The 23,283-nt window shown below is 42.5% G+C and overlaps 1 protein-coding gene across 2 annotated transcripts in view; it reads right to left on the minus strand.

Annotated features, from left to right (window-relative positions):
• Positions 1-23,283, minus strand: part of RAF1 (Raf-1 proto-oncogene, serine/threonine kinase) — a 176,515-nt gene that overhangs the window by 71,710 nt on the left and 81,522 nt on the right. For both annotated transcript variants that reach the window (XM_073592377.1, XM_073592376.1), the window contains exon 2: positions 12,590-12,810. In XM_073592377.1, the coding sequence (XP_073448478.1) occupies positions 12,590-12,796 (207 nt within the window). In that variant the 5' untranslated portion in view covers positions 12,797-12,810. The remainder of the gene's footprint in view (positions 1-12,589; positions 12,811-23,283) is intronic.

The raw sequence follows: 23,283 nt of genomic DNA on the forward strand, positions 1-23,283 counted from the left end.
TGTTCAGTCTTTTCACATACAAAGTAAAATATTACAAACAAACTTTTTTTTTTTCTTTTTTATTTTAAAGTACATTTGCCATGTTATTGAATTTGATGAGAATTTGACCAAATGTTTGTAGGAACATGCTTTCAGAGATCTATTTAGTGTATGGCTAGCATTACAGAAAACTCAGGTTATACCGCAGAGGCTTAGTGGTTACAGCACTAGGGCCATCAATTCAAATCCCTACCATGACACTACCTGCATGGAGTTTGCATGTTCTCCCTGTGCTTTCGTAGGTTACTTCTGGGTACATAGGTTTCCTCCCACACTCCAAAGACATGCTGGTGGGATAATTGGCTAGACTTAGTACATCTATATGCATGTGAGGTATCAAATTGTAAGATCCTTGAGGACAGGGACTGATGCGATTGTACAATATATAAAAGCACCCATGCCACCCATTGGAAAGAAGTCAAGAACAGACTACAAAGTCTGAAAGTTTTAGAACAGCCAATTTAAAAATAAACCATCTTCCCAACTTCCAAAACAATGATTAGGTAATGTTCAGCGAACCGCCCCACTACTATAAAATACAGAAAAGCTTTTCATTTGAATTGGTTGTATGCAGGGCCGATCCTAGGGTCACAGACGCCTGGCTGCAGAAATATTTCTGGCGCCCCCACATGCGCCATCTTACTAACGCTTTACAAAATGTTTCTATGGCAACGAGTCCCGCTATAAGTCACTGATCGCCACCACCACTAGTAAAAAGAAATATCCCATAGTTTGTAGACGCTATAACTTTTGCGCAAACCAATCAATATACGCTTATTGGGACTACTTGTCCTCCACTAGTTGGGGGTGGGCGACACATCTATGCTCTGAGGGTTCATGCTGGGACTTGCAGTCCTTCACTTTTGGAAGGGTAACATCCCCCAAAAGTGACAGACTACAAGTCCCAGCGTGAACCCCTCAGAGCTGAGCATGTGACACCCCCCCAACTAGTCTCAGCATAAACCCCCTGAGATCTAAGGATGCGACCCCTTAGATCTCACGTTTTCATGCTGTGACCTGTAGTCTTTCACTAGTTGGGGGGCCGGGGGGACACCTCTTCAGCTCTGAGGGGGTTTTCATGCTGGGACAGTGGAACCTGTAGTCCTTCACTAGTTTTTTTTTTTTTGGGGGGAGGGGTGTGATACATCCTCAGCTCTGAGGGGTTCATGCTGGGACCTGTAGTCCTTTACATTTGAAGGGGGGGAAATTACACCCCCAAAAGGAGGGACTACAAGTGTCAGAATGGATCCCTGAGATCCATCCTTGTAACCTCCTCCTCCCATCCCTCTGTGGGTGTCATCTGCTGCCAGCCTCAGCCTGCCCAGCAAACGCAATAAAGAGACTGCTGCTCACTGCTAGTGCTTCGCCTTTCTGGCCCACATTTGCAGGAGCTTCAAATCTGTTTGATTCACCTACTTATTGGTCTGGTTACTGAAAACAGACGCCTCGATACAGTACAGTCCCACTGTCTTCTGGCTGCCCACATCTTCTTGTCAAATGCGGCTGGCTGTGGAGGGGGGGTGGGTTACAGTAGAGCTCCAATGCTGATTGGCTGAGAGGCAGTGGGGGCGGAGCAATTGTCCTAGCTGCAGATGCTTCTATCAGATAGTCTCAGGCAGCTGGCTCTCGGGCATCTCCGGAACTGCACATGCGCAATTTCAAGCCGAGGCAGTCACAGGGTGGTTGGCAACACTGCTCAGCTCGCAGCGCCTGGGCGCGGTGCACCCTGTGCATCCGCCCAGGATCAGCCCTGGTTGTATTTCACCCCTAAATAATCACAGGAAAAAACCCAACTGAGCCCCAAGGCAAAGCTACATTGTTTTTCAATAATTACTTGAAACTACAACCAACACACACTACATGCTACTTGCATAGTTTCACAATAGAGAGCCATTTGTCGGTTTAGCAAGCAGTTGCTACTCATTGAAAAAGCCAGCAATTTTCTTTAGTAGCATGAATAAATCTACTAAAGAAAACAATTCCTGTGTGGCTCTAGATTCACACTACGGTATATAAGAAAATGACAAGACAAAGAAATCAGAAGCTGGTTAGTCCAGTCTAGGAGCTGGCAGGCATTTAGTGATGTAAGCTTCCAGAGACAACAAAATAACAGGCTCAAAAAAAACGTTAACAGCTTTTCAAAGTACCGGCCGCTGGGATCTGTTCAGCCCTATCAAAACTTTATATGATTACATGCTCCGTACTTGTCAGACACAAATATACTTTTCAACAGTAAAACTAATTCAAAGCCAGAATATGATGAAAATACGCATAAACATTTCACCCTCAGTAAGAACAAGAAGTCAAAAACATATCAACATATCCAGAGTGGTTTACAGCTGAATTTACACCCAAATCTTAAAGTGATTGTAAGGGAAAAAATATTTAAAAAAAAAACAAACAAATGTCATATTTACCTGCTCTGTGTAGTGGTTTTGTACAGAGAAGCCCTGATCCCCGGCTTCTCAGGTCCCCCGCTGGCTCTGGGCCCCTCCCCCATGCCAACTGCCCCTGCTTGCTGCGGGGGCACTCTTGCGTGCTCGCTCCCGAGCCGGCTCTCTGCATCCATAAGAGAGAGAGTGCGGCTCAGCCCAGCCTCACTAGCTGTGATTTTCCCATCTGGAGTGAAGGTAAAGGGAACAGCCTCAAGCATATTAAGTCCAGAGCCTTCATGCAGAGGGAAACAACCTTCTCCTGAGAAAAGTGGGCCGTGTCCAAGATTATGCCCTGGTACTCCTGGCAATTCTAAAGTTGAATATCCAGTCGAAGGTTTGAAGAACTGAATTATCCTTAAGTTAGGGCTGAGGAGTTCTTAGGATGTCATGTACGTAATTTGCGACGTGAATGTCTTGGGTTCGCAAAAGGGCCAAAAGGAGAGTTGAGCACCTTCAAATGGTAGTACTACAAATAGCTGGTCTCCCACAGCAAAATGCAGAAAGCACTGATGTTCTGAGAAAGGCAGGCATATGTACATAGGCATCCTGTATGTCTACAAATACCAATTCCTCTTGTCTAAGAGAAGCAATGACAGATCTTGTTGACTCCTATTGGAAATTAGGTACACAAAGAAATTTGTTTAAAAATTTTAGGTCCAGTATTGGGCAGATGGCCCAATTTGGTTTTGAGACTGAATTGAAACCCTGAAACTGTTCTTCTGAAGGAATTGGTACAACCATTCTATGCGTGTCTGAAGTTGGTGCAAGGCAGTTATTAAATCTGCCTTCTTTTGGCCTGAAGCTGGCAGACTGGAAGGTAAAAAAAAAAATCTTGTGCACCCTTGTGTAATGACAGACTGGACCCAGAGGTCCAAGACTTCTTGGATCCAAACTGGCGCAAACAACAACAGATGGTACCCCTTAATTACGAAGAGGGCTTTTAGGCTGGCTTGACAGACTTTGTGCCATCATCAACAGCTAGTAGGATAGCTGCATATATGGGTCCACAGTTACAAGATAATATAGTTTGTAACAGGGTAACTAGATCCCAAAGAACCTTGCTACTCTCAAGAACACCAGTGGGTACTGGAAATCTAAAACCAAAAAAAAAAAAAAAAAAAAAAAAGCACACAGGCTCATAGTGCAGTTAATTTTAACACAAAGTAAAAAGATTACTCCAAACAGACACTTGTATCAGCATGACATCCATAATGGTAACTTTGTAGGTACTGTGTGCATCTCTTCCCCTGGCATGACATTAAGCCAACAGCCTGGATGATCCTATCCTCGGCAAACACGGCATGTGCATGAATGCAGGCACAAGGCTTCCTGGGTAACCACTGGGACAGAGGGATCCTCACAGCCACTGACTGACCCAGCTCTAAGCTCGGCGCTCAGTAGATGTAGTAAACCACAGTGATGGAAATGGCAGCGGGAGGACACTCACAGATGCAAGAGGAGAAGGATCCACAGCGGATTGGATGACCAAGCCAATCGTCATAAGGTGTATAATCTGTCCATGTACTGGAAAAAGTATTTTTTTTAACTTAACCAGTCTCTTAGCTCCCATAGGGGTTTGTTTTGGCTGTGGAGAGTCAGATTCTGTTAGGCAAAGACTAGAGCACACTGCATTAATTAATGACCAGAATAGAAAGCATTTGGAGTGAAGTCAAAGCTTGTACCTCATAAAATGCAGGAATACCCCAAAATCAGGGTCTTCAATACTTTCTTCCACAATCTAGTCACATTAAGGAGGTTCTGCTTCTAAATCCAAAACAATCACAAGGAATATATGAAGTGTAGCATTTCTGGCCTCTGAAACCAAAGTTTCTAGAAGCCTTGAAGGTTTCCCAAAGAATTCAAACATAGTGGCAGATAAATCTGCTTTTGTCAAGACAGGCTGTATGTTGCATGTCTGAGAGGTTTCTAGAGTCAGAGGAGGGAAACCGTGTCATAAACGGACATTGCTCTGGGACAAAGAACTGCTATCACCCGGAGTAGTGTTAAGTTTCCTGTAGGTCATTTGCCAAATGAATGTTATTCAGCCCATCTGTCCCAGTTCAATTGCACCTATGAGCCTCCTTAGTTGGTGAGGGGATCCTCAGCGAGGGACTTACGGTTATGGAGTACAGAATGGATGGGGTTTTGCATGTCCAGAAAAAAAGCAGTCACTATAAACCATCGGCTGACTGTGGCTGTGCCTCTAAAAAAGATGGCAACAGGAATGCAGCGACATGCTGTGTGCTTTTACAGCAGAAAAAAGTGGGCTGGGATGCATTATCCAGGAGGCGCGACAGCTACCTCATCCTCCTGAGACTAAAGCCGGGTACACACTGACAGCTCCGGCCGGGAGCCCCTGTACTAACCGTGCAAAGTCAGTCCAGCGATCTCCCCTGCTGAGCTATTTTGTTCAGACAGGGGGACACCCCCAGCCAGAACACTCCGATAAGCACTCTCTGCCATTGGCTTAGAGCGCTGATCAGGAGTAAGTCGGCTGCTGGTTTTTCAGCATGCACGTCGGCCGGCTTCTGTCGGACAGACCGACATACACACGGGCAGAATGTCAGCTGGTATTTTTTGTACCTTCAAATGTCTCCAGACATTCTGCCCCTGTGTATTGGGCTTAAGTCTAGATAAGAGAGAAAAAAAAATTGAATCTAAATTGCTTGCGCCAAGAAACGTTATAGAAAAAGGGTAAGATTTACCAGAATAAAGTGTATACCGACAAATCCTCCGCTTATTTAACCACATAGTGTGCTACACACTACAGCTTGTTTTATTAGAAGCCAGGAATTGTTAACATACAAGAAAACCTTCACTTACCTTATGTACAGTATTGGGCCTAATAGAGGGCCAGGCTTCACCTGTCAGTGGACTTAATCGCAAAGGGGTCTTCAGGTCTGGGAACTATAGAAATGGACCAAGGCCCTCCCTGGACTTGTATAGCTCCCTACAGCTACACATGTTGCACTTCATGCCAAGGTTAGCGTTTCAAACAGGATCCAGGGCGTGAAGCAAACAGTGTAAACCGCTCTCATACAGTGGAGTCCAGTTACAGTTCCCAAGTACACACCGAGGGTTATCGATCCAGAAACAGCTAGATAGCAGTCAGATCTTGCTAAAAGCTTCAGGAGAGAAAAAAACTGAATGGTTAAAAAAGGAAAAATACTTCTCCAGAGAAGAGGGCCATCTTCTCGGGACACTAGCAAAAAAAAAAAAAAATAGTCTAATGTAGTGGCCAAGGTTATGCCCAATCACCTTGATATCTTGCATATAAAACACAAGTCCTGTGCTGTACAATTAAGATATACCCATTTCTTTTGGGTATAGAGAAGCATGTGAATCATTCTGCTGTCACATGGTAGTGGGAAAGCATGAACAGCTAGTTAGGGGGGGGATTAAAGGAATAATCCTGCTCTGCTCTCTACTGGAAAAGCAAAGATGTAATTAAAGAGACCAATTCAGAGGCACGAAAGGCTGGAGATAAAATGGAAACTATAAAAAAGGAAAAGTTGACTTTGCCATACAAATAAATATTTACCAGCCTATATCTTTGGATGTACAAATCATTCTGATACGCATTTTTCAATGAAAGTACAACCTCTGCTTGTGAATTTTTTTCTATCATAAGGCCTAGGTTAGTGACAGATATTCTTTAAAGAAGCATTTTTGCAAAACAATCCTCTAAAACTGCTATAATAAAACGTCTAACTACATAAGGCAACAAAAGAAAAGATTAAGATTTGAGTTGGGTGTGCCAACATCCTCATTCCAGCAAACATTTCACCATGCTCACATCTGAGTTAATGAAGGAAAGAAATTCCTTCTCTTGACATCACAACGAAACCACTATAAAATTATATCTGTTATGTATATATATATAGAAATATGCAGAATGTACAACGATGTGGACTAACGAGTGTGTCAAGTAGGTGTGTCAGTAATAGCTATTATAAATTCTCTTTTTGGGAGCATCCCTGACACGTGCAAAACACATCATAAACATTCATGTACCACCATGGGTTAAGACTTACTGTGACCAATGCACAATGTCAACAGAAGGGTGGATTTCGTTACGGTGTAACTATAAGGTTTGCAACTGTCCCATGAGGTCATGGAAACTGTTTCTACTCCAATGCCCTGTACACACGATAGTGTTTTCCCATGGAAAATGTGATAGGACCTTGTTGTCAGAAATTCCGATCGTGTGTGGGCTCCATCTGACTTTTTCCATCAGAATTTCCGACACGCAAAGTTTGAGAGCTGGCTATAAAATTTTCCGACAGCAGATTTTCGACATGTGTACACAATTCCGACGCACAAAGTGCCACGCATGCTCGGAATCAAGCAGAAGAGCAGCACTGGCTATTGAATTTCATTTTTCTTGGCTCGTCGTACGTCACCGCGTTCTTGACGTTCGGAATTTCTGACCAACTTTGTGTGACCGTGTGTATGCAAGACAAGTTTGAACCAACATCCATCGGAAAAAATCCCATGGATTTTGTTGTCGGAAAATCCTATCATGTGTACAGGGCATAAGGCTTCATGTAGACGGGACGTTGTTCAACCGCTCCTGAACGATTTAACTTGACAGCTAGATACTGGCGTCTAAAAACAGCCGTTTAGCCGCGTTTGTGTCTAGAATCGTTTGAAGAAAAGTTTTTTCTGGGTTAAAATGAAAAACGTCTGTAAACGAAACGCTGCTAAACACGAGTTACCACGTTTGGAGCTTGAAATGCCTCTAAACACAGCTTCTGAACGCATTTTTTTGGGTTCCAAAAAAAGCCTCTAAACTCAACTGCCTAGAAAGGACTATAAAAACAGGTACTCCTTTTAAATTTGAAATCTATATAATTTTACTTCAGCCAGATAACTTGTCACACATCATTGGGGGTCTGCTTCCTGAACACTGTGCCGTAGGACTTCATCAATTTATGACTGCTATATCACCAATCAGACTCAACTTTCAAGGTACCCTAAATCTGATTGGCATTGTGGAGTAACCCCATTGAATTAGTACTGATAATTAACAGTATGTATAAAAATTTTTTACACAATTTCTTCCAGGATTCACACCTGTGTAAACAATGTGAATCTTTTTATGAGAATATTTATAAATAGACCCCATTGAGTCACTTTAAATAGAGAACTGATATCGGTCATAAGGAAGTATTAGGGCTGCCAGCTCAGTCTTCTCCTTACCATGCTAGTTCCCTGGCTGTGCAAGACTAGGGTAATCATTTTGAATCACAGACCCAGAACAAACATGCTTTAAAAAACAAGTGTCAGAAAAATGTCAGACTTCTATTTCTGTACTAGCTACTCAGGATTGAAGCCTAAGTATCCAGAGTCAGGAAACTAGAATTGCCAAGAGAGGTCATCAATGGCAGCCCTCCGAGATCCTCTCAGAACAGAGTCCCTTTAAGGCCGGCCATAGACTGTTCAAATTGCTAAACAGGCCAAGATTTGAACCGTGCGTGGGCAGACTGAATGTACCAAGTTGACGATCTATCAACTTGGGTACAACCAGCCTGACGAATTTACTTGCAAAAAAACGCTAGCAGCCGCTATAGCGATAATTGCAAGTAAATCCGGCAGGCTGGTTGTACCCAAGTTGATCGATCGTCAACTTGGTACATTGAGCCTGCCCACACATTGTTCGAATCTTGGATGGTAATAATCACGGTCTTCTCCCGGCAGGGAGGGCTTACACCGAACCCGCCAGAACACAATGTCTCGGCAGCAGGGATTTCTCCCCAAACAGAATTCACAACCTCTATTTATACAAAGAATTTTGTTGCGTTCCATATTTTCCTTTTACTACATAAAAATACTCTCAACTAAGCCCAGACCTTTCAAAATGTCTCTCAACTTCAACGAGTTAAACTGAGATCTTGTTTCACATGTAAGAAGTGTTAGCATAAAGGTAACTGCAAAAAATAGGCCATGTTGCCATAACATTTTCACTCCACATGCTTTTAGAAGCATAAACATTCATTTAGAGTTTGACCTTAAAACTACTTTCTCTTGCTGAATATTTATTGTATTACCCACATCTCCATTTTTGCCTCTGTACTGTTTATATTGTTTTAGGGAGTCTTGATGCCAAACAAAAAAACAGTTTTCTAGTTGTTATGATAGCCACGGCCTACCCGATCTTGATGAGAAGGGTATATTAGAGCCCAGCTAGGGTTCCCTTGGACAATTTAATAATCCTTATCAGATCAGATTCTGATGATGGGATTATGTAAGAATACAGATTGGTAAGGATTCAGCATTTCACAAAATGGGCACAAGAGTCCACAATCTGGACAGAAAAAAAAAAATCCACAGATCACGTTGGCAATAGTTTTGTTAGAGTATGAACACAATACTCTCAGAGTAGAATATAAATCACCATGTCTGGGTGCATGTAAGCTCTAGATAGGTGCCCTGCATGCAACTTTGGCTATTCCATGAGTGGGCAGAGTGACACACTTCCATCACTATACTGGCAGTCACAGCACCAGGCAATGAATAATTCTGCTTTTAACAGACTTGATGAGTTCCCGATTGGAGAAAGGAAGGCATGTTGGCTCTCAGCATTCTTGGACCTACTAGGAAAAGCTGTTCTTCTCTTGGCATCTAATCTTGGTTGCCAGTTTGCCTGCTATATACCCTGAACCTATATATTTCACTGATTGACAAAAGGCAAAACTGAGACCTATACTTGGCTAATCAACTCACTGTCCCATCAAACAGGCCCAGAGCCTGCACAGAAGCCATACATTCCAGTTAGAAGAGAATTTTGCCATTTTCATACCAGGTTGAATATGAGCAGCACATAGAGGCTCACAGATAATGGATGAAGTGACAAAGCATTAGAACCTCCAGCTAGTTTTGGTTTATTGCGGTTTGTGAATCAACTGAGAGCTATCACATTACTTTTCATTTCTGTAGATTTGTATGATCCAGCAAACTCCTTATAGCTATAGACCTTAAATTCCTGGGTCCTGCAGTGAAGCAATTGTCATGCTTAAAATGCAAAAAGCCCATACATAGAGGTATCACCAGCACAACATTAATGAGAATTATAGGTAAAACATTTGTCCTACAGTGGCTAATAAATGCTTTACTAAATAATTCTGGTCAATGATGTGCCAGTAATATGCATGGACTTTTCACCCCTGGGACACAAATGATTAGAGGGAACAGGAGTCACCAGGAACCAAAACCACAGGCAGCTATGAAAGCCTAAGGCCTGTTTCACAAAGGCTTTAGCTTGTATAAGAATAGTGTGAACAGCAAGGTTTTCCAAAGCATTTGCAGAGTGGTCAGCAAGCTTTATTGAAGCTTTTAAAGTACCATTCAGCTTCAGTTTGTAAATGTTGAACACAGAATGGGAGTGCTGACTGTCACTTTAAGCAGGCTGCAAGTTAGCTTGTTTAACTGGTTGCCGCCCGTCCACCATCATATGACGGCGTCCCAGAACGGCCGATCTCTGTAAAGAGCCGCGTCCCCGGCTCTTTAACCATGTGATCAGCTGTGTCCAATCACATCGGTCATATGTAAACAAGGAAGTGCTGGTAATCCGCGCTCCTCGCTTCACACTAACAGAGTGCCGAGTGCCGATCAGCGGCATCTCCACGCAGGGGGACATGTAGGAAAGTAATCAGGGCACTGATCATCAGTGCCCTGATTACAATATAGTAAAACAGTGTCACCATACAGTGCCATCAATCAGTGCCCATTAGCGATGCCAGTCAGTGTTGCCTATCAGTGCTGCCCATCACTGCTGCCTATCAGTGCTGCCCATCACTGCTGTCAATCAATGCCCATCAGTGCCACCCATCAATGCCCATCAGTACCGCCTATCCGTGCCACCTATCAGTGCCCACAAGTGCCACCCACCAATGCCACCTATTAATGCTGCCTATTAATGCCCAGTGCCACCTAACAGTGCCCATAAGTGCGGCATATTAGTGCCTCCTCATCAGTGCCGCCTCATCAGCGTGCATCAGTGAAGGCGAAAAATTACTTAGTTACAAAATTTACTAGTATTGGTGTTTAGCATTTACAAACTGGTGCGAACTTTACAAGTTTCAACAAAGCATGCTGAAAGCTCTGTAAATGCTTTGCAAACGCTTGCTGTTCACACTGCTGTTATACAAGCTGAAGCCCACGTGAGGCAGGCCTAAAAGAGGTTCCTACTTTTCTGTAAGCCACAAAAACATAAAATAAAAACAACAAAAAAAGTCAACAGGCTGCAACAACCAGCTGCTGATGTTTGTGTCTAAAAAGCTGCCTCACCATTTACACCTAAAGTCCATTCTTCTGATAATTTACCTGCATATCAAGCTTTGATCAAGGTAGTACCCTTGAGTCCCAAACACATGATGGCTTTGACAACCAACTCTGCTTGAACCTTTTGGTGAACTTTATTGGACAGTGTAAAAATGCTACACATCACTAGCACGTGAAAATGCAGACAGCTTTGGGGGCTGACTGCCATAGGTACCCTTCCCCACCCTATACAAAAAGGAAAAAAAAAAAAAAAACGTTTTGGATTTAGTAGAGCAAAAAATTCTAGTTGACTATACACAGCACCGTTTAAAATAACTTTCCTACTTAAAGCAGTTCTAAAGCCTCAGTTTTTTACCTTCATGCATATGCATGAAGGTAAAAAACCTGCTCTGATGCAGGTTCCCCCGACCCCTCCCTTATTCTTAGCTGAGCCCAATCTGATCCAGGGATGTGCAGGAGAACAGCGGCTCTCGCTGCTCTCTCCCTCTTCATTGGGCAGATTGATAGCAAGAGCTCCTGTCAATCAACTCCAGTGACGAGGGTGCAGGGCCGAGTCCCACTGTCTGTGTCAGGAGCGAGCATGTACAAGAGCCTCCATGGGAACCAGATTCCGGTGGGGGCACTGGACAAATAGGAGGAGCCAGGAACACCAGTGGGGGACACGAGAAGTGGAGATTCAGGGCCACTCTGTGCAATTCCATTGCACAGAGCAGGTAAGTATTGAGGGGTTTAAAAAGTTCCTTCACAATCGCTTTAAAGCTACAATCAAAAATATTCTTATGTACAGACCTTGGTCTAAAATAGGAGAGAGTACTGGTGTATAAAAATGCTGCAGTAGACAGAGAACATTCAAGCAGAAAGAAAGAGTTGCACTCATTCCTTGATTTTCAGTGATTTTTTTTTTTTATCTCATAAGTCCATAGTTTGAATACCTACATGATCATGAATTAGACCACAGGTCTCTAAACTACAGCCGTGGGCCACATATGGACTGCAACATCTTTATCCAGCCCACATACAGGGTCAGTGACAAATCCTCAATCTGCAAGGACTGAGGATTAGGTTAGCAGAGGCTTCCTTTGGTCTCGACTTTTGATGTAAGGGGTGGGGGGGGGGTTGGGGGGGTGTCTGATGTAAGGTGTCTGATGTTAGGGGTGGGGGTCTGATGTAAGGGGTCTGATGTAAGGGGTGGGGGGGGGGTCTGATGTTAGGGGTGGGGGGTGATCTGATGTAAGGGGTGGGGGGTGATCTGATGTAAGGGGACGGGATGGGGGAGTCTGATGTAAGGGGACGGGATGGGGGAGTCTGATGTAAGGGGACGGGATGGGGGAGTCTGATGTAAGGGGACGGGATGGGGGAGTCTGATGTAAGGGGACGGGATGGGGGAGTCTGATGTAAGGGGACGGGATGGGGGAGTCTGATGTAAGGGGACGGGATGGGGGAGTCTGATGTAAGGGGACGGGATGGGGGAGTCTGATGTAAGGGGGACGGGATGGGGGAGTCTGATGTAAGGGGGACGGGATGGGGGAGTCTGATGTAAGGGGGACGGGATGGGGGAGTCTGATGTAAGGGGACGGGATGGGGGAGTCTGATGTAAGGGGGACGGGATGGGGGAGTCTGATGTAAGGGGGACGGGATGGGGGAGTCTGATGTAAGGGGGACATTGATGGGGATCGTGAGTTAAGGTGGATTTTAATGGAGAAACGAATAACCTGCACAGTAAATAAAAAAAAAATAAAAAAAATAATGAAAGAATAATATTGCAACAAACGGAAGAAAAGAACAACTAAGGAGAATACAAACAAAAAACCACCACTAGGTTTTGAACTTACCACTGTTCTCTGCTTATTGGGTAGGTAGACACGAATAGTATTGCTCGCTTTTGAAGGGTCGCCCAGCCTGCCATCATCAGATGCCCGCCTCTGATAGCCAAACTGCTGAGCAATAGTTGGGGACATACAACTAGGTCCATCAAATACAGAGTCCTTTAACCCAAATCCATTGCTGATCTTCATCCACGCTCCTTGAATATGCTCCATTGGTAATAAGTCACCTAAAATAAATATGGAGAGGAAGTAATTAATAAATCATTAGAACATGCATTAAAAAAAATAAAAATAAAATAAAGTTCTAAAAGAGCAGACATTAGTTTCTTGTGTTAGCAGAGCTCCCATGAGTCATAGAACCAGTCTTTAAACAGGGCCAAAGCTCTGTGTACAGCCTAAAGAAATCAATGTGTTCCACAGAAGCAGAGATTGATTTCTAGATCATCACAGAGTCTTGTAGGCACCATAAGGCAAGATCCTTCCACCACTATTGTAATCTTAGGCACTTTGTTAGGCAAGTCTGGCTAATTGTAAGAATATTTGTCACCCTTTATTACCTGCATTTTTTAAATTACATTGTTCTGTAATGATTATCCAGAAAGCAGAAGACTTGTCTGCATGAGTTTTCCTATTATCTATCACAGGAGTGTCAAGTCCAATCCTGTCTCTGCCTTTGGGAGTCATGCTTGTAACTAGCATATCAATATCAAAATCTACACAGGTGAGTATCCCCATTCTCAGATCAAAGCAAATTATTCCAGTGACATGGTATTAGCATTCTAGAATATTTAAAGAACGAAAGATTTTGGTACCTTCTATTAAGCTGAAATCAAGCAAACAGACATATACACTAGAATGCATATATAAAGTGCTTTAAAGAGTAACTCTACTTTTGTTAAAAAAATAACAATCCCCTCTGGGTGGTCAATGTACATTGAAAGGATTTTAACAAACTTATGAATAAGAAGAACTTTTTCATTATTAATCAGCTGGTGCACTTGCAGTGTTCCAATGAGGAAAGTTGCAGGGTCTGCCCCCATTTAGAATTAACCCTTTTGGGAGTATCTCATAAAAAATGAAATTTCTGTTGCAGAGGATGCCTAAAATCTGACTGTATCTTAGTGCAGATGTCTGGGGAAATCAGTGAGCCAATCACACAAGCGGGAAATTACATTTCTGGGATTGTTCTGTACAAATGACATTTCTGGGGTTGTTCTGTACATGAACTGTGTACAGAAGATGTCCATGTTGCCATATTGCACTGAATTTTCCCAGAATATTACAGAGCTGCAGCTTCAAAAGGAAAGGTAATTTTTAATAACAATAAATTACAATATGGCTTGTGCAGCAATTCTATATATTATAGCTTTTCACACGAAAGTGGGGTTGCCCTTTAACTGTAAAAGATTCTGTCTAGTCAGTCTTGTGATTCAGACACTTCTGAAAGGTTTTTGAACTCTGCAGACTGCACTGCAGATGAGCTATACACTCAGTCCAGGACCCAACTGCCACTTGTGATTAGACAAGGAAGAGGCAGAAGCACAAAGACCTAGAGAAGTGGTATTCCCTGTGCTCTCCCCTTCAGTAAACCCTGTAAAATAAAGCAGATACTGTACTAACATTTTGGCACTGCATATAGAGAACCAATGCAGGATGTATTCATCAGGTGTTGAACACAGACAATCATGTAGCTTCCTCAACATGATTAAAGTGGAAGTAAACCCGATTCATCAATGCTTTCTGATCTCTCTCCAAAGCCCCAAGTTCCATGGCTTTCTCCTGCTCCATTTTTCTGTTATTAGCATGATAACTTCTGACAAGTTCTCTGTCAATTGTGATAAAACCAGGCTGAATTTTGTATCAAAGAGAAAAGAAAGAAAAAGAGGGTGCACCAGCCTTGTGCATTATCCTTAAATGTCTTTTTTAGGGTGGACTAAACTTCTAGGCTAGGCTCTGAAGCAGAAGGTACCCCTTCGAAACGCGTCAGCCGGCAGTGGCCCTTGATATCTCCTTTGTTACCATCTGGAGTCTGTCAGTCAACTAATTGCCGTCATCTGGAGATTGTTTGTATTGCAAACTTTTTCCCACGTTTGTGAGTAGTATTTTTTTTTTTAATTAAAAATGAGACGTTTAAGGATAATGCACAAGGCTGGTGCGCCCTCTTTTTCTTCTTTTCTCTTTGACTATTAGGATCTCCCTATCCTTGAGTGCAGCAAGGCCTAAGGCATTTTCCAGAATGAACTTTAGTCCACCTGGTAATTCACTTGTGCACAGTAGTGTGTGTTTTCCTGCGATCATTAATTTGTGTCAGGCTGGGTGCTATAAATAGATTAGCAGAAAGCTGGCCAATTCACAGCACAGCTCTGCAAGTTTCTGCCTATGAGGAGAGGGGTGTGTGCCTTTCCTCCAATCAGCTGTCTCACAGTGTATGGTAAGACTCCCCTCCCACTGCTGGAGCAGGAAGAGAAAATTCTAATATGACCTGCACTTTCTAAACAGTATATAAAGCTGAAGACAGCAGATAAACATTTACATAGGTGTTTACATGTTTAAAACAGTTTTTTTTTGCTAAAAAATTACTTAGAACCCCCAACCATTATATATGGTTTTTCTTCTAACACCCTAGAGAATAAAATGGTGGTCGTTGCAATACTTTTTTTGCACCGTATTTGCGCAGCGGTCTTAAAAGCGCACTTTTTTTGGAAAAAATTCACTTTTTTGAATAAAAAAATAAGACAACAGTAAAGTTAACCCAATTTGTTTTTATATTGTGAAATATAATGTTACGCCAAGTAAATTGATACCCAACATGTCACGCTTGAAAATTGCGCCCGCTCGTGGAATGGCGTCAAACTTTTACCCTCAAAAATCTCTATAGGCGACGTTTAAAAAATTCTACAGGTTGCATATTTTGCGGTACAAAGGAGGTCTAGGGCTAGAATTATTGCTCTCGCTCTACCGGTCGCTGCGATGCCTCACTTGTGTAGTTTGACCACTGTTTTCATATGCGGGCGCTACTCGCGTATGCGTTCGCTTCTGCGCGCGAGCTCGTCGGGACGGGGGGGGGGGGGGTTAAAATTATTATTTTTTTTTTTTTTTTTATTTTACAATATTTTATTTAAAAAAAAAAAAAAATGGTGTCACTTTTATTCCTATTACAAGGAATGTAAACATCCCTTGTAACAGAAAAAAGCATGACAGGTCCTCTTAAATATGAGATCTGGGGTCAAAAAGACCTCAGATCTCATATTTACACTAAAATGCAATAAAAGAAAAAAAAAAAAAAAGTCATTTAAAAAAAATGACATTTGCAACATTCCAGATGGCTTCTACTCTCCACCAAGTTACCCTAGAACCTAACCCAGCTACAGCTCTACTTAACCTTATACCTTAAGACTACACCAGCGCCCAGCGCCGCCTCCTTCTCCATCTATTTACAGCAGCCAAGCAAACGATAGCCAAAGCTTGGAAGACACCAACACTTAATATAATTGAAATGAAAAACAGGATTACCCAGGCAATGATACACAGTAAAATTGAAGCAACAATACTAGATAAAATCCCACAGCACTTCAGAATTTGGCAACCGTGGATAGAACACTTCTTGCCCCCAGATATCGATATGAACCTACTGGAACCCTAAATTAATTCTAATAACTAATTATGTTTTTTTTCTTTGAGAACTACATTGGTGCCCGTGCGCTCCGGCCGCCCCGCCACCTCTTCCCAGCTTTCCTTTTCCTTTTCTTTTTCCTTACAGTTCTCCTTCTCTCTATACTCCCCACTCCCTCTTAACTTCCCACCTTACTTACTCCTGATAATATTGGGTGCTATACTCTGTCGCTATTTTTTCTTCTTTGTTAAGTTGGTCTCGACGGTTTTTTCGAGACTGACCTCAGGCTTATTATCCCCAGTGTAATAAAGTGACTAAACTAGGGAGTTTAATCCCTTCTAATGTTCGCATGTTCAGTTTTTTATAGATCTTGAGCTACTTGACAGAGTATATAATGTTTGTAAGCTCTTATCCTTCTTATGTCGTCGTTATTCCAAATTGTTTAAGATGCATACTGCGTAATATGTACACTATTCCTCGTACTGAAAAGCCTGTAACTGATGCTTGTTAATTACCAATAAAAACTATTTGAACGTAAAAAAAATGACATTTGAAAAAATAGTTTTGACGTCGCTTCCGCCCAGCAGTGTCATGCAGACGAGTGGGCGCCATCTTAGCCTCACTCGTCTCCAGACACAGGACGGAGATGGATGCGATCGCCTCCGCCACTACCGACGGCTCCGATAAGCGTCGGAGGGCTCCGGATCGCGGCGGGAGGGGGGGCCCCTCTCCCACCACCGATAAAAGTGATCTCGCGGCGAATCCGCCACAGGGACCACTTTTATCTGAAAGCCGGCGCCACACAAAAACGGGGATACCGGGGTTATGGCAGCTAGCTGCTGCCATAACAACGATATCCGCCGCCAAAGTTTGGACCTACATCGTCGTGCGGCGGTCGGTAAGTGGTTAAGATAGAAAGATTAACAGAAACTGAGGACTTTATAGGGCAGGACAACTGCTTGGTCGACATTTGGTACCACCCAGTTACAGCCAGAGCCAAGAACCAGAGCCAGAGAGGGCCTGGGTCAGTTTTTAGTGGAATATCTGAAACATTTTAGTTCCAGGTTAAAACGCACAGAAGAGAGGTTGTGAACAACGCAAAGTTCATCGGAAGGTTTAGGTCCACTTAAATGTTAGGGCAATGTATACTGTACCAAAAAAGGGAAAGCAAGTTCCCTCTTCATCAGGCACACCCAACTACTTATTCCAAAAACTTAGACTATGCAAGTCAATAAAGGATACTGCCTATAGATTGACTATAGGGATACTATGGCCCAAACCATTTTACTATACTGCATGCATTTGCATTTTTTGGGGGGTTTTTTTTACTGAAAAAATAGATTTGATAAACAGTAGCACAATTATACAACAAAAAAAAAATGCAACTGCCACAATTTTTTTCCACAGGGTCTTTAAGAAAATATATGTTTATAGGAGGGGTTTAAGTCATCTTAGTCCACATCATTAAAAACTGTCATTAAATGTTGTATTACATGCTGTTCATACTTCACACAGTCACTGCGATTTGTTTTCTGTATTCTGCAAAAATCCTAATTGATCCTGCTGCTCTTCATCTTCCCTTCTGTCCATGTCCCCACTGCAGTTGGGGATTTTGCAGAGCAGTGTTGGTAGCTCTGCACATGCTCAGTTTTCAGTGTGTTTCTTTGCTGAGCACATCTGAGCAGCACATGTGACTATAGAGTCACACATGTGGGCGTATACAGAGTGGTAAATGACAGCCCATTCCCTCCCTCCTCCTCCATCCCCACTAACCAGCTAAACACAATGGGGGCATGATAATACATCTTGATTAATGGAGGCTTCACCTCCCTGTTATTCTAAGACACAGGCTGGAGGGGACTGGTAGAAATCTACCCACACAATGTTATTGCCAAAAAATATTAAATATTTAATTTGGAACATATATTTGTATGAACAATTTAAAACAGTTTATTGTTAATTATTTTTATTCTGTTTTCCAAAGGGCGTTTTATTTTGGTCACGTGACCAGCAGTAGACTAGAAGCACCTCCTGCTTATGTTTCTCTGCAGACAGGCTGGGAAAGATCTGGGTCATGTGACAGCTGTATATCAATTAGGGAAAAGGTACTTAGATTTTTTTTTTTTCCTATTAAAATAATTACAGTGGCATCATCCACATACAGAAATAGAAGGGGCAATGTAAATTAAACAGTGTGTGTTTAGTAACACTTTAAACTCTAAATGTGCATTTTAACGTGTGTAAAAAAAAAAAAAAAAAAAAAAAAAGAAGAAGCAAGAAAAACGTCTCTGGTAGTAAAAACAGCTCCTGGAATGTTTCCAGCCTGGATTTGTGTCGTATTGACATACATGGTGCATGAGCATTACGGTGACATGCTAAACTGAACCCAACCTTGTCCAATTCCTGCACAAGTCATAACTCTGTGTGTCAAAAGGAAATAATTACACACAGAGTGACAACACTTTCATAGAAACTAAAACATTAACAAGATGTCCAATTCTTTCTACAGCAGCCAAGAACTGTGGAAAGAAAATTTCGGAAAGAAAAGTGATGTCATTTTGCACACGTTGCTATGTACAGTGCTTTATGCCAAGTCAGCTTGTCAGAGTTCCCTAAATCAAGATATGGTATGAAGTTGCAGCTCAGACACTCACTGACATTCTCTTTATTTTCTTTTTTCCATTATTTCAGAAACAATTAGAGTTTCTAAAGGACAACTAAGGCTCCATTCACACTTGTAGGACTACAAACTTTGATGCAACTTTGGATGGGTGCAACTTAGACGTGTCTTGTTGTCCCTCTGGACTCGCGCGTAAAACAGTTCAGGTACGACTTTCATGCAACAAGTGTAGATGGGGTGTAAAATTTAAAGCTGGCTATACATTATACAATTTTCTCAATCAATTTCCTTTAGATTTACCTTCAATGTAGTACAAGAGCCTGCCTGATTGCATACAAATTGAAAGTGTTTAGGTTTGACCTTATATTATATGGTTTTAGTAACTCTAAAGGAAAATTGTACAAGAAAACTGTATTGTGTATGGCCAGCCTTGAATAAAATAGAGGTCGACCGGTAGATTGGTCGATTTTTGGCATTTTTTAATTAACCGGCCCTCGCCCATTTGTGCTGCAAATTAGGCCGATTCATTTATGCACTAGCCGGTTCATACAGGGGCAATCCGACTTGCGTGGCGACTCAGCGCGACTTGCAAATGACTTCTGTAATAGAAGTCAATGCAAGTCGCCTGAAGTCTCCCCATCGGAGCGACTTGAGTCTCTATATGGGCAGCCTGCCAAGTCTGAGAACATAGCTGATAAAAGAAGCAAAGAGATGCAATGCTTATCAAAGGAATGAACTCAGGTGTGTAGAAGATCTTAACCATTTAAAGACTAAATCTTGTCTGACGTGTGTTGCTTACAAGTAAGGATCCAGTATTTTCTGCTAGAAAATAACTTAGAACCCCCAAATATTATATATATTTTTTTAGAGGAGACCCTAGAGAATAAAATGGCAGTTGTTACAATATTTTATGTCACACAGTATTTGCGCAGCTGTCTTTCAAACGCAATTTTTTTGGGGAAAAATACAACTTTAACCACTTGCTAACCGCTGCACGCCGATGTACGTCCCTACTTTGGGGACGGATATCATCGTTATGGCAGTAGCTAGCTTCCATAACTCCGGTATCCCGATGTTGGGCCGGCGGTCGGCTACAAGATAAAAGTGGTCTCTGCGGCGGATTCGCCATGAGATCACTTTTTTCGGTGGCGGGAGAGGGGCCCCCCCTCCTGCTGAGATCTGCTGCCCTCCGCCACTTACCGGAACCGTCGCCAGCGGCGGAGGCAATTGCGTATGGAGACAAGTGAGGGGAAGATGGCCCCCACCTGTCTCCATACCATAGCAGTGCGGAAGGGACGTCGAAACGGCACATTTAAAGGCACATTTTTTCAATGTCTTTTTCAAATGACAATTTTTTTTTTTTTTTTTTTATTGCATTTAAGTCCAAATATGAGATCTGAGGACTTTTTGACCCCAGATCTCATATTTAAGAGAACCTGTCATGCTTTTTTCTAGGGATGTTTACATTCCTTGTAATAGGAATAATAGTGACCCAATTTTTTTTTAAAAAAAAGTGTAAAAATAAATAAAATCAAGTAAAATAAATAAGAAAAAAACAATTTTAAAAATGCCCCGTCCCGACGAGCTCGCGCGCAGAAGCAAACGCATACGTGAGTAGCGCCCGCATATGAAAACTGCGTTCAAACCACACGTGTGAGGTATTGCCGCGATCGGTAGAGCGAGACCAATAATTTTAGCCCTAGACCTCTTCTGTAATTCAAAACATGCAACCTATAGAATTTTTTCGCCTATGGAGATTTTTGAGGGTAAAATTTTGACGCCATTCCACGAGCGGGCGCAATTTTGAAGCGTGACATGTTGGGTATCAATTTACTCGGCATAACATTATCTTTCACAATATAAAAAAAAATTGTGCTAACTTTACTGTTGTCTTATTTTTTTATTCAAAAAGTGCATTTTTTCCAAAAAAAGTGCGCTTGTAGGACCGCTGTGCAAATACGGTGTGAAAAAAGTATTGCAATGACCGCCACTTTATTCTCTAGGGTGTTAGGAAAAAAACAATATATAATGTTTAGGGGTTCTAATGAATAAAAAAAGAAATAAAAAAAAGAAAAAAAAAAAAACAAAAAAAAAAAACAAAAACTAAAAACAGTAGTTAGCCCATTTTTTTTTCGTCCAAAAGTTTTGATTACCTGTTTTTGTGTATTTAATATATAAAGATATAGTTTTTTTTCATCTAAATTATACATACAAGTGCACTGATTGGAAGCTTGTTGTGTTTAATAAATGTTTAATTCAAGACATTTTCTGTATCACTTCTTATTACTTAACTGTTAGATTTTATGGGATGAAGGTGGAAAAAAAAAAAACACAAAAAACAAAAAAAAAAACAAAAAAACAAAAAACAAAAATCGGCCTAACATATCGGTCAAAAAACAAAAAAAAAAAAAAACGGCATCATATATTGGCCGCCGCGATTTCTAAAGATCGGTATCCGCCAGAGAAAAACCCATATCGGTCGACCTCTAAAAATAAGTGAACAAATCAGGTTGTTCTCTGTACTTGGGACCTTTTTCACCAGAACAGAAAATAAAGACAAAGCTAAAACGTTGTCACAAGGAGTTGAAGGGAAAACCCGCAATGAGGACACAAACCGTTCTTTTAATGTTTAAAATGCTGGGTTTCTGCTGCCAGGTTTTCAGAATGGCTAATCAAAAAAAGAGCTACAAAACACTGCATGCTGCCAAAAAATGCTTTATTTCTACATATCATTTTATACTTTGTTTTGTATACTGCCTGCCCAAAGCTTACAATAGAGTCGGAAGGGGCTGTTCACATGGCACAATTCTTTGCGCCTCTGCAAATTTAACACAGCTTGCTTGAGATGACAAGTGGCACCTCCTGTCAAACCTAGCCATTCAAATAAAAGGGGCCACGCTGCAACCACGAGCCAATCACTGTGCAGCACACTAGTCCCATTTTACTCTCGAATACCTGACAGCAGCTGTTTAACCACACTCTGAAAAGCAAAATTTACCACTGATAACTTTTCAGAGAATGGTCAAGTGTAAACTTAAGCATTTAAAATTATGTGAATACCGATATCTCCTAAACAGTGCCCAACACTGTACCTCCCTGCACATCTGCTCCACCACCGTACCCCATGCTCACCTGCCCATCAATGTGCCCCCTTTTCTCATCTGCCCTACCACTGTACCTCCCTGCACATCTGCTCCACCGCCGTACCCCATTTTCTCATCTGCCCCACTAATGTACCTCCTGCACATCTGTCTCACCTCTGTACCCCCCTGCTCTTCTGTCCCACCACTGTAAACCCACTGCTCATCTGTCCCACCAATACGCCTTCTTTCACATCTGCCCCACTGCTCTACCCCCATGCTTTTCTGTCCCACCACTAAACCCCCTTCTCATCTGCCCCAACACTAACCCCCCCTGCTCATCTGGGCCAACACTGAACCACCCTGCTCATCTGCCCCACCGCTGTACCCTCCTGCTCATCTGTCCCACCGCTGTACCCTCCTGCTCATCTGTCCCACCGCTGTACCCTCCTGCTCATCTGTCCCACCGCTGTACCCTCCTGCTCATCTGTCCCACCGCTGTACCCTCCTGCTCATCTGCCCCACCGCTGTACCCTCCTGCTCATCTGTCCCACCTCTGAACCCCTCCTGCTCATTGTTCCCACTTCTCATCTATGATATACAGAGTGGTGAAAGGAAGCAGAGAGGAGACATCTACCTGTCCTGTCACACTCATCTCCGCTGATCCACCTTTTGCATCCAGCCCACGTGCTTGTATGTGATGTTTGTGATGTATGTGACATACAAGCATCTGGAATGGATGTGCAATGATGAGCTCAGGTCAGGGGCATTTTCTGAAAGCAGTGGGCCTGTGTGCAAGATCGAGCCCCACAGCAGAGAAAGTTCAGTGCAGAGTGTCACAGCAAAATTGGGTGTGATTTTCACTGCGCTGAATACTGGCTGTGGCTTAAAGGGACACAGTGCCGCGGTTCAGTAGTGACACAAAGGTTCAGGAATAATTTCAACAAAGTTCCCAACAGTAATTCCACAAACTGTCACCTGATTGTGATTTTCTCAATCACAGTGAAATCCCTTCTTTAGTGGCAACCAAGTGAGTCACCTTCCTCCAGATGGTGGGTGGTGCTAGCAGGACTGCGATTGGCTTTAGCAGTGGCCAATGACAGTCGTCCTCCGCTTGATCTTTAAGTGCAACCATAATGCTGATGTGGCCCACAATGAAATTGAGTTTGACATCCGTCATAGTGGATACAAACCTCTTAATGAATGCTTGCGCAAAATGTGAGATTGCAGCTTATGGCTGCCGGCCAACTGAACAGATTTTCCACTTTTACCTAAGGCCTCATGCACACGAGACACTGTAAACGCATGTTCAGAGGCAGTTGGACACTTTTTCAACTGCCCCTGAACCCATGCAATGTTATCCTATGTGTCCATGTACACAGTCTCG

Source organism: Aquarana catesbeiana, linkage group LG07 (assembly GCF_042186555.1).
Source record: "Aquarana catesbeiana isolate 2022-GZ linkage group LG07, ASM4218655v1, whole genome shotgun sequence".
NCBI classification, from domain to species: Eukaryota; Metazoa; Chordata; class Amphibia; order Anura; family Ranidae; genus Aquarana; species Aquarana catesbeiana.